This window comes from Phalacrocorax carbo (genome assembly GCF_963921805.1).
Source record: "Phalacrocorax carbo chromosome W unlocalized genomic scaffold, bPhaCar2.1 SUPER_W_unloc_3, whole genome shotgun sequence".
Taxonomy (NCBI): domain Eukaryota; kingdom Metazoa; phylum Chordata; class Aves; order Suliformes; family Phalacrocoracidae; genus Phalacrocorax; species Phalacrocorax carbo.
Genome location: NW_026990254.1, coordinates 91,085 through 103,118, shown reverse-complemented (window position 1 = coordinate 103,118; position 12,034 = coordinate 91,085). Strand labels below are relative to the sequence as shown.

The 12,034-nt window shown below is 43.0% G+C and overlaps 1 protein-coding gene across 1 annotated transcript in view; it reads right to left on the bottom strand.

Annotated features, from left to right (window-relative positions):
* Positions 1-12,034, bottom strand: part of LOC135310863 (transcription factor RFX3-like) — a 184,960-nt gene that overhangs the window by 98,401 nt on the left and 74,525 nt on the right. The window contains exon 3 of the mRNA XM_064439935.1: positions 5,290-5,364. Within this exon, the coding sequence (XP_064296005.1) occupies positions 5,290-5,364 (75 nt within the window). The remainder of the gene's footprint in view (positions 1-5,289; positions 5,365-12,034) is intronic.

Below are 12,034 nucleotides of genomic sequence, written 5' to 3'. Positions count from 1 at the left end.
CTTTGACACTGTCTCCCACAGCATTCTCCTGGAGAAGCTGGCTGCTCACGGCTTGGACAAGTGCACTCTGCGCTGGGTTAAAAACTGGCTGGACGGCCAAGCCCAGAGAGTTGTGGTGAATGGAGTCAAATCCAGTTGGCAGTCAGTCACGAGTGGTGTTCCCCAGGGCTCAGTGTTGGGGCCGGTCCTGTTCAATATCTTCATTGATGATCTGGATGAGGGGATTGAGTGCACTCTGGGTAAGTTTGCAGATGACACCAAGCTGGGTGGAAGTGTTGACCTGCTGGAGGGCAGGAAGGCCCTACAGAGGGACCTGGACAGGCTGGATCGATGGGCCGGAGACAACGGTACGAGATTCAACAAGGCTAAGTGCCGGGTCCTGCACTTGGGTTACAACAACCCCATGCAATGCTACAGGCTTGGGGAAGAGTGGCTGGAAAGTGGCAGAGAAGGACCTGGGGGTGCTGGTTGACAGCCGGCTGAACGTGAGCCAGCAGTGTGCCCAGGTGGACAAGATGGCTAACAGCATCCTGGCTTGTATGAGGAATAGTGTGGCCAGCAGGAGTAGGGAAGTGATTGTGCCCCTGTACTCGGCACTGGTGAGGCCGCACCTCAAATATTGTGTTCAGTTTTGGGCCCCTCACTATGAGAAGGACAATGAGTTGCTGGAGCGTGTCCAGAGAAGGGCAAAAAAGCTGGTGAAGGGTCTGGAGAGCAGGTCTTATGAGGAGCGGCTGAGGGAATTGGGGTTGTTTGTTCTGGAGAAGAGGAGGCTGAGGGGAGACCTTATCGCTCTCTACAACTACCTGAAAGGAGGTTGTAGCGAGGCGGGGGTCGGTCTCTTCTCCCTAGTAACAAGCGATAGGACAAGAGGAAATGGCCTCAAGCTGTGCCAGGGGAGGTTTAGGTTGGATATTAGGAAAAACTTCTTCACCAAAAGGGTTGTCAGGCATTGTAACAGGTTGCCCAGAGAGGTGGTGGAGTCTCCATCCCTGGAGGTATTGAAAAGAAGGGTAGATGTGGTGCTTGAGGATATGGTTTAGTGGTGGACTCGGCAGTGATAGGTTAGCGGTTGGACTCAATGATCTTAAGGGTCTTTTCCAACCTTAACAATTCTATGATTCTATGAAAACCGTATTTACTGTCTTTATTTGCATCATAATTCAAGAAATGTTTTAAAAAATAGGGAAAACATCCAGTAAGTTTGATCTGGGTTCCATTAATTTCTTCCAAAATCACTGAGGCTAGGAAAGAACAATTATTACAGCAAGATGCATGGAGGTCTTTTTTTTTTTCACAGATTCAACAATAGATCCCTCTATTTGTCTTTCAGTAGTTTTGAAAATACCTCAGAACAATTAAGAAACATCAGGATAAGACTACCATAAGAGACAGATGCAAATCTCATTATTAGGAAGATATTTTCATAGAATCATAGAATTCTATGTTGGAAGGGCCCTTCAAAGATCATTCAGTCCAACTCCTGCCATGGGCAGGGATACCCTCAACTAGATCAGGTCACTCAAAGCCCCATCCACCCTGACCTTGAATACTTCCAGGGATGGGGCACCCACAACTTTTCTGGGCAACCTGTTCCATTGTTTCACCACCCTCATAATAAAAAATTTCCTCCATATGTCCAATCTAAATCTACCCTTCTTTAGTTTAAAACCATTGCCCTTTGTCCTGTCACTACAGGCCCTGGTAAAAAGTCTTTCTCCATCTTTCTTATAAGCCCTCTTTATATATTGAAAGGCTGCAATAAGATCTCCCTGGAGCCTTTTCTTCTCCAGGCTGAACAACCTCAACTGTCTCAGTCTTTCTTCACAGGAGAGGTAGGTGTTCCAGCCCTCTGATCATTTTCATGGCCCTCCCCGGACCTACTCTATCATACTCTCTGACACTGATGAAGATACTAAATGGTATTGGTCCCAGTACAGACCCTTCAGGGACACCACTCATTACTGATCTCCATTTGGACACAACCACTGACTGTAACTCTTTGGACGTGGCCATCCAGTCAGTTCCTTATCCATCTCACAGTCGATCCATCAAACCCATATCTCTCCAATTTAGTGGCCAGGATGTTGTGGGGTACTGTATCAAAGGCTTTACAGATGTCCAGGTAGGTGACATCCGTAGCTCTTCCCTTGTTTACCGATGCAGTCACTCCATCGTAGAAGGCCACTAGATTAGTCACCCACAATTTGCCCTTGCTGAAGCCATGTTGGCTGTCTCTAATCACCTCCCTGTCATCCGTATGCCTCGACGTATCTTCTAGGAGGATCTACTCCATGATCTTTTAACCAGTGCACGACACAGGACATAGAGTTTTCTGATGTAGAAAAGCTTGTCCTTTAATTCTTATTGTTTTCAGTGTGAAGATTATGGACTTCCTTGTCAGATTCAAGGCAGACTTATCAATTCTTTGTATATCTAAGTTTTAAAACAGGTTTTTTGCATTTTGGAAAAAAAAACCTGTCATGGTTTTAGCTGGGATAGAGTTAATTTTCTTCACTCTAGCTGGTATAGTGCTGTGCTTTGAAAATTAGCATGGAAAAAAACCTGTTGAGATAACACACAGATGTTTGGGCTGTTGCTGGGTAGCGCTTGTACTAGTCAAGGACATTTCTAGCTTCCCATGCTCTGCCAGGTGCACAAGAAGCCGGGAGGGGAGGGGGCACAGCTAAGAGAGCGGATTCAGACTGGCCAAAGGGCTATTCCATATCATGTAACGTCATGCTCAGTATGTTAAATGGGAGGGGCTGGCCGGGGGAGGAGGAGGCAATCGCGGCTCGGGACGGGCAGCGTCGGTCGGCGGGTGGTGAGCAGTTGTATCGTTCGTGTTTCCATGGGGGTTTTTTTTCCCCTTTTTTTCCCTTTCCCTTCCTCTTCCATTTTATTATATTAACATTATTGTCATTATTATAATAATCATTGGTACTATTATTATCATTTTATTGTAATCATTAAACTGTGCTTATCTCAACCCACAAGTTCTTTTGCTCGGCCAATTTTCTTCCCCATCCCACAGGGGTGGGGGCGGGAAGTGAGCGAGTGGCTGTGTGGTGTTCAGTTGCCAGCTGAGGCTGAACCACGACAGTCTATTTTTTGGCGCCCAATGTGGGGCACGAAGGGTTTGAGATAATAACAGTTGCTGGTCACAGCATTGATTCATCTACTCTCGGTATTAGTTTGTCCAGTCTTTACCATGCTGATTGTAAAGTACATGTTAAGACTTGCTGTTGGTTTTGTCAGTTTGCTGTGCGCTGCAGTGATTAGAGATGTTTTGCCTAGGAGACTTGTTATTAAAACACTGGCCTTGACTGTTATTGGTTATTTGGGTCTTGCATGGAAGCCGTTACTGTACTTTGGCTACCACCTCATGGAGACAATTAGCAATTATACCTCCTCCTCTGAGAGGTTTTTTATGGAGGAAATACAGAATGGCATCTTAGCTACCATCTTATATAATGTCTCCTCCTTCATTACAACAACTTTTCAGTATCTTGAACATCCTTGTGTAGTCAAGATACATCTGTTGACATTGCTTTGGCAGATGGTATCAGTTCTGTCCAAGGTTAATAAGCAATTTAAGAATATCATCCAGAGATCTGCCCCAAGGCTCAATAGCTATGTGTAGCAGGGTATGTGGGATAGTATGGGCAAATTCCTAAGATGGTGGGCGCCCCCAGTGTTGTGGGACTTCACCCCTGAACAAGTGCAGAATCCTGAAAAAGTAGTAGAATATTTGGAGGAAGTACATTGTCACCCTGGCAATTCCAGAGAGATACAAATCACTGCAATGTGCTGGGGCCTGGCTTATGCCTATCGAGCCCTATTTAACACTATTCAGTACCCCCAAGGGAAAGAGAAGGGAGCTACTCCAACCCCCGTGACAAGCACTGCGGCCACTCAAACCCCCAGGACAGATACTGCAGCTACTCCAACCCCAGCGATGAGCACTGCGGCCACTCAAACCCCCACGACAGATACTGCAGTTTTCAGTTGCCAGCTGAGGCTGAACCATGACAAAACCACAAATCTCATCCATTTAATTATGACAGTAAAATAATTTTAGCATATTTGTAGGTTGTCTTAACATTGAAACAATTATTTTTAAAGCATCCAAATTGATTGAAAATCCTTCACATTTTACAGCATTCAGTTTCCCTCACCCAATTTTAGCATTTTCTAAGAAAAGTAAATTCTCTTCCAAGAAATTGTACTGGCTCCTGCTGTCTTTTTCTACCATGGTGATAAAGTTTCACAAAAGAATTTTGGTTTTCACCTCCATATTACCACATTCTTGGAGGGGCGGGGATGTCAACAAATCAAAATAAGTGTATAGCCTCTACCCAATATACTCATACATTCATATCACAATCAATATTTACATTTCTTTGGTAAAGGAATACAAGAACCTGAAAAAAATATGTAAGTTTATGTTGGTTAGTAAGGCTAAAAAGCAAAAAGGATGCAGTATGTATAGAAATTTAGCAACATTAAAAAATACAAAACTATTTATACCAACTGAAGAGAAAAACATGTTGTTTACATAATATTTAAAGAAAGACCATCCTTGTTTAAAAACAAACTGAAGATTAAACTTTGAGCCTTTCTCCTTTACCTAAAAGTTCTATTTAATGGCTTTACCACTATATTTGCAACCATCTTTTTACGCAAACATCTTCAGCTTTCTCTTATGGAAGATTCCAAACTACAGGATTTGCAAAGACAGAACAAAGCAGGAGGTAGAAGTATAAAACATATTGGAGACTAACAGATTGTTTAAATTTTTTCAATCTCATCAAATGGATCTTCAGAATTCTTATCGTATAATAAACTTATTCAGATTAATAGCAATATTTAAAAAGAAATCTAAATAATATTTTTTATTCAAAGTGTGTGCTGCTTCTTTCCCCCTTCACCTGCTCCTAAATTATTATTTTGGGTACGCAAATTGTAGAAAATTATTTTAAAATGTCAAACCTAGACTAATCAAGAATTATTTTATTATTATTTTTACATTTACATTAGGACCTGCAGAACAGGCAAATATGTTAAGCTATGTTAACACAACACAGAACCTAGAAAACAAATGCATTCTGCAATATCTCATGACACTTAACCTGACAAAATATAGTGACAGAAGATATAGATTACAAGCAACTAAAACGGAAAGATTAAAAGCAAAAAGTAGCAATAAATTAAAACAAACATTTAGACACAGGCTAAGCATGCAGAACAAGCAACAGATTAGCTTTCATGAAAGAAGAGAAAACTTACATGGCTGTTGAGAAGAGAGCTTCTGTGAGTAGAAAGACCATCAGACTTTTGCAGTGTCTCAATCGCCATTTCAATCTGATAATAGATGTCATTAAAAAAATGACTCAAGACAAGACAGTAAAAAAGGCTGATCAGAAAAATTCTGATAGATTGCCTTAAGTTCAACAGAAATATCGAGTTCAGTCATGGCTAAGGGATATTTTCTACTTAAAGGCTCCTCATTCTGAAGTCCCCATGAAGGCAAACCTCCTCAGTTAATTCAGGGAGGCATTTTGCTTGCATGTATATGGCAGGATCCCACTTTCAAAGCCCAATTTACCTTCCTCCCTGCTCATGAAATAAGAGAAGTGGATTTACCAGGAAACTACACTGCAAAAAGTAAAAATTACTGAACAATCAATGTTTTCAATAAAAGAAGAAAAATCCCAGAATAAAATCCTAAGAAAAGCCTCAACATTTCTTCCTCCAAGTATTTGAGAAAGACCTGTGCACACTTTGAATATGAATTAGAAACAAAATTTCTGCTCTCTGCAACCATGGAGTAAAATCTCAATCGTTCAGTAGGCTTTGTGCCATTAGCTTCATTGGACAGGATATCACTCCTACAGCCTGTCAGAGCATTCTTTTAATATCCAGAACTCTCAAAGCAAATGAAAATTGGAGGTTTATACAGACAGCAAAATCCATCCTTTAAAAAAGAAAAAAAAATAAGATGGGTTCAGAATAATACTTTTAAAAGAAAAAAATATTATATACCACTAATTACACAGTAGCATTACTGCTAATACAAATGTGTGAAGACAACCATACCAATTCCAATTCTTCCCCCCATACTAATACATCTTTTGATTAATTCTATACAAGAAAACTACATTCTAACTGTAGTTTATCTGCAGAGCTAGAATAGCAAAAACGTTGAAAGTTATAAAGACAATGGGATGTACAGTAAAATAAGGCACATAATTAGCCACATTAAATGGAAAAACCACAAAAGCAATGGAAAACCATCTGTACATTTAAATCAACCTATTCTCCCTGTAGACAGTTTTTAAATAGGTCCTCCCTATCCTTCTTTAATTATTGCAGTATTATCCAAAGATTTTATGCTGGTAAATTACACTACTAAAATGAGTTCATTCAATGTACAGCACAAAACTGGAAAATTTTTCAGATTATATTTCAATTAGTGCATAAATGCAATTTGCTTTCCCCATTTTATAAGCTAATCAAATAGTATTTTTACTGTAGGAATTCTCAATGAAGAAGGAAGTCTTTCTTATAACTGTCTAATATTAGAAATATAAGCATTTTATAAAAGCATGCAAGTATCTGATTAGTATGTAAGAAAATATACCTCAATACTACAAAAATAATGTTTAAATCCAGATTTTTTTCTTGCTTCAGTGGTAAATAGTCAAACTATTCAATCAGACAGAAAAAGTAAAATTTAAAAGGATACAGTACGCTAACAACAAAAAGGATAAGATTTCATCATACTAAGACCAACTTACTGTATACTGCAACCATAAAGTCTCCCATCTTAACATGACATTATAACGTTACATAATTTGAATCATAATTCTGAATCTTACTCCACTGTATGACAATACCTTATCTACAGCAGTACTACAGGACTGAAGTCCTGCCTCCTACTTCTGGTTCCAGCTACTACACTACCCTCAAACTTCACTGAGACAAGTTTTTCTGGCCTGTTCAAAGAACCAATGCTTTAAAATTGTAAATTAAGAAGTTTTTATGTATATATGCGTGTGTGTGAGCGTATATATATATAGAAACACTTCCCTGCTTTGGCAACAACATACCATTACAGTTGAGGGAACAAGGCACTGGGGAAAATATATAAAAATAGGTCCCCTATTGACATGGTTTTGGCTGAGAGAGAGTTAATTTTCTTCACTGAAGCTGGTATAGTGCTGTCTTTTAGATTTGGTATGAGATTAACAATAACACACTGATGTTTTAGTTCTTGCTAAGTAGTGCTTATACTAGTCAAGCACTTCTCCAGCTTCCCATGCTCTGCCAGGTGCACAAGAAGCCGGGAGGGGAGGGGGCACAGCGAAGAGAGCAGATTCAGACTGGCCAAAGGGATATTCCATATCGTGTAATGTCATGCTCAGTATGTTAAATGGGAGGAGCTGGCCGGGGGAAGGAGGCAGCAATAGCGGCTCAGGGACGGGCAGCGTCGGTCAGTGGGTGGTGAGTGGTTGTATCGTTCGTGTTTCTGGTTTTTTCCCTTTTTCCCTTTTCCTTTTTATTACATTATCATTGTTATCATACTCATTTTTATTATAATTATTATTTAAATTTAATTATTAAACTGTTCTTATCTCAACCCACAAGTTGTTTTTTTTTCTCTTTTGCTCTTCCGATTCTCTCCCACATCTCAGAGGGGTGGGGGGAGTGAGCGAGCAGCTGCATGGTATTTAGATGCCGACTGGGGCTGAACCACAACAGTCCATGTTGGCGCCCAACATGGGGCATGAAGGGTTTGAGATAATAACAGTTGCTGGTCACAGCATTGATTCATGTACTCTCGGTATTAGTTTGTCCAGTCTTTACCATGCTGATTGTAAAGTACATGTTAAGACTTGCTGTTGGTTTTGTCAGTTTGCTGTGCGCTGCAGTGATTAGAGATGTTTTGCCTAGGAGACTTGTTATTAAAACACTGGCCTTGACTGTTATTGGTTATTTGGGTCTTGCATGGAAGCCGTTACTGTACTTCGGCTACCACCTCATGGAGACAATTAGCAATTATACCTCCTCCTCTGAGAGGTTTTTTATGGAGGAAATACAGAATGGCACCTTAGCTACCATCTTATATAATGTCTCCTCCTTCATTACAACAACTTTTCAGTATCTTGAACATCCTTGTGTAGTCAAGATACATCTGTTGACATTGCTTTGGCAGATGGTATCAGTTCTGTCCAAGGTTAATAAGCAATTTAAGAATATCATCCAGAGATCTGCCCCAAGGCTCAATAGCTATGTGTAGCAGGGTATGTGGGATAGTATGGGCAAATTCCTAAGATGGTGGGCGCCCCCAGTGTTGTGGGACTTCACCCCTGAACAAGTGCAGAATCCTGAAAAAGTAGTAGAATATTTGGAGGAAGTACGTTGTCACCCTGGCAATTCCAGAGAGATACAAATCACTGCAATGTGCTGGGGCCTGGCTTATGCCTATCGAGCCCTGTTTAACACTATTCAGTACCCCCAAGGGGAAGAGAAGCCCTTTCTATCTAAAAAGACAAAGACAAGGAAAGTGACAAGCACTGTGGCCACTCAAACCCCCATGACAGACACGCCAGCTACTTCAACCCCGGTGACAAGCATTGCAGCTGAATCAGAGGACCAACCCATGCCAGTATCAGTCGCCCCCATACGCAAGAAGAAATCTTGGAAGAGAAAGTCAACTCGGTTAGATGATGGAAGAGCAGGGCCATCACGAGAAGAGGAGGAGGAAGAGGAAGAACTCATACAATAAATGGAAACTACCTGACCCCTATCCTTGAGTGAGTTGCAGGATACGCAAAAATATTTCGGCCATCGTTCAGGTGAGCACATTGTCACCTGGCTGCTCCGATGCTGGGATAATGGGGGCAGCAGTCTAGAATTAGAGGGGAAGTAAGCCAAACTACTCGGATCCCTCTCTAGGGAAGGGGGCATTGACAAAACAATTGGAAAAGGGGCACAAGCCCTCAGCCTCTGGAGGCGACTCCTGTCTGGTGTAAGAGAAATGTACCCCTTCAAGGAAGACATTGGATTTCGCCTATGAAATGGATGACCATGGAGAAAGATATCCAGTAGCTGAAGGAAGTAGCCATGCTTGAGGTGATATATAGTTACCTACACAATCAACAGTCATCCAAAGACCCAGATGAAGCCCAGTGCACATGACCCATGTGGCAGAAGCTTGTACGGAGCGTACCATCATCATGTGCAGACTCATTTGCAGTAATGTCCTGGAAAGATGACGGAGCACCAACACTGGCGGAGGTGATTGATAAACTCCGGGATTGCAAAGCAAATATCTCTTCCTCCCTCATCTCGGCTGTGGAGAAACTGTCCCGGAAGGTCCAGCAATTCAAAGAAGATATGCCCTACTCCCCACCAGTATGGACCACTATCTCGGCCATTAGGAGTAAGTGTCCCTTTGCTCAAAGGAGAGGATACACACGACAGGGCACCCTATGGTTTTTCCCGCGTGACCACAGAGAGGACATGAAGAAGTGGGATGGAAAACCTACCTCGACCCTAGAGGTATGGGTACGTGAGCTGCAAAGAAAAACAATCACTCAGTGGGGTTCTTCCAGGAAAGCTGCTGCTCCAACTTCCAGTAGGCAATTCCCCAGACAGAGGAGCAGAAGTGCTGATTTTCTTTCTGATCTTAATAGAGACACTTGTGATTCATATTTACAAGGAGTGAGTGACGAACACTATGATCAGGAATAGAGTGGCCCTGCCTCCATTCAGGTGGAGGAAAGGGATAACCGGATTTACTGGACTGTGTGGATTAGATGGCCTACAGGAGTATAAAGCTTTAGGGGACACTGGTGCACAGTGCACCCTAAAACCATCAAACTATATAGGGGCAAAACCCACCAGTATTGCTGGAGTGCGTCGCTTCATGTATCCTTGGCATAAACTACCTCAGGAAAGGGTATTTCAAGTACCCAAAAGGATACAGGTGGGCTTCTGGTGTAGCTGCCTTGGAGACGGAGAGAATTAAACAGCTGTCTACCTTGCCCGGCCTCCCAAATGACCCTTCTGTTGTGGGGTTGCTGAATGTGAAAGAATAGGTGCGAATTACCAGGACAACACTGCTCTGGTGGCAAAATCGCAACAACTGAGACTCCCTGATTCCCATCCATGTGCTTATTCGTCAACTGGAGAGCCAAGGAGTCATCAGTAAGACCTGCTCAACCTTCAACAGTCCCATATGGCCAGTGCAGAATTGTAATGGAGAGTGGAGACTAACAGTAGACTATCGTGGCCTCAACGAAGTCAGTCCACTGTTGAGTGCTGCTGTGCCAGACATGCTAGAACTTCAATATGAACTGGAGTCAAAGGCAGCCAAGTGGTATGCCACAATTGATATTGCTAATGCGTTTTTCTCTGTCCCATTGGCAGCAGAGTGCAGGCCAGTTTCCTTTTACTTGGAGGGATGTCCAGTACACCTGGAATCGACTGCCCCAGGGGTGGAAACACAGTCCCACCATTTGCCATGGACTGATCCATAATGCGTTGGAACAAGGTGGAGCTCCCGAACACCTTCAATACATTGATGACATCATCGTGTGGGGCAATACAGCAGAAGACATTTTTGAGAAAGGAGAGAAAATAGTCCAAATCCTTCTGAAAGCTGGTTTTGCCATAAAACAAAGTAAGGTGAAGGGACCTGCACAAGAGATCCAGTTCTTAGGAATCAAATGGCAAGATGGACATCGTCAGATCCCAATGGATATGATCATGAAAATAGCAGCCATGTCTCCACCAACTAGCAAAAAGGAAACACAGGCTTTCTTGGGCGTTGTGGGTTTTTGGAGAATGCATATTCCAAATTACAGTATGATCGTAAGCCCTCTCTATCAAGTGACCCGGAAAAAGAATGATTTCAAATGGGGCCCTGAGCAACAACAAGCCTTTGAACAGATTAAACAGGAAATAGTTCATGCAGTAGCTCTTGGGCCAGTCCGGGCAGGACAAGATGTAAAAAATGTGCTCTACACTGCACCCAGGGAGAATGGCCCTACCTGGAGCCTCTGGCAGAAAGCATATGGGGAGACCCGAGGTTGACCCCTAGGGTTTTGGAGTCGTGGATACAGAGGGTCCGAAGCCCGCTATACTCCAACTGAAAAAGAGATATTGGCAGCATATGAAGGGGTCTGAGCTGCTTCAGAAGTGGTTGGTACTGAAGCATAGCTGCTCCTGGCACCCTGACTGCTGGTGCTTGGTTGGATGTTCAATGGCAATGTCCCCTCTGCACACCATGCAACTGATGCTACATGGAGTAAATGGGTTGCACTGATCACCCAGCGGGCTCGAATAGGAAACCCCAGTCGCCCAGGAATCTTGGAAGTGGTTATGGACTGGCCAGAAGGCAAAGATTTCAGAATATTGCCAGAGGAGGAGGTGACACGTGCTGAAGAAGCCCCACTCTATAACAAACTGCCAGAAAAGGAGAAACAATATTCCCCGTTCACTGATGGGTCCTGTTGTCTTGTGGGAAAGCATTGGAGATGGAAGGCTGCTGTATGGAGTCCTATATGGCAAGTCACAGAAACTGCTGAAGGAGAAGCTGAATCGAGCCAGTTTGCAGAGGTAAAGGCCATCCAGCTGTCCTTAGACATTGCTGAACAAGAAAAGTGGCCAGTGCTCTATTTCTATACTGACTTAAGAATGGTGACATATGCACTGTGGGGCTGGTTACAGCAATGGAAGCAAAACAACTGGCAGCGCAGAGGCAAACCCATTATTATTTTTACTTGGTGGGCCCATGACACCTCAGGCCATCAAGGGAGAGATGCAACATGCAGGTGGGCTCGTGATCGAGGGGTGGACTTGACCATGGTCGCTATTGCGCAGGTTATCCACGAATGTGAAACGTGCACTGCAATCAAGCAAGCGAAGCGGGTAAAGCCTCTGTGGTATGGGGGATGATGGCTGGAGTATAAATATGGGGAGGCCTGGCAAATTGACTATATCACACTCCCACAGACCCGCCAAG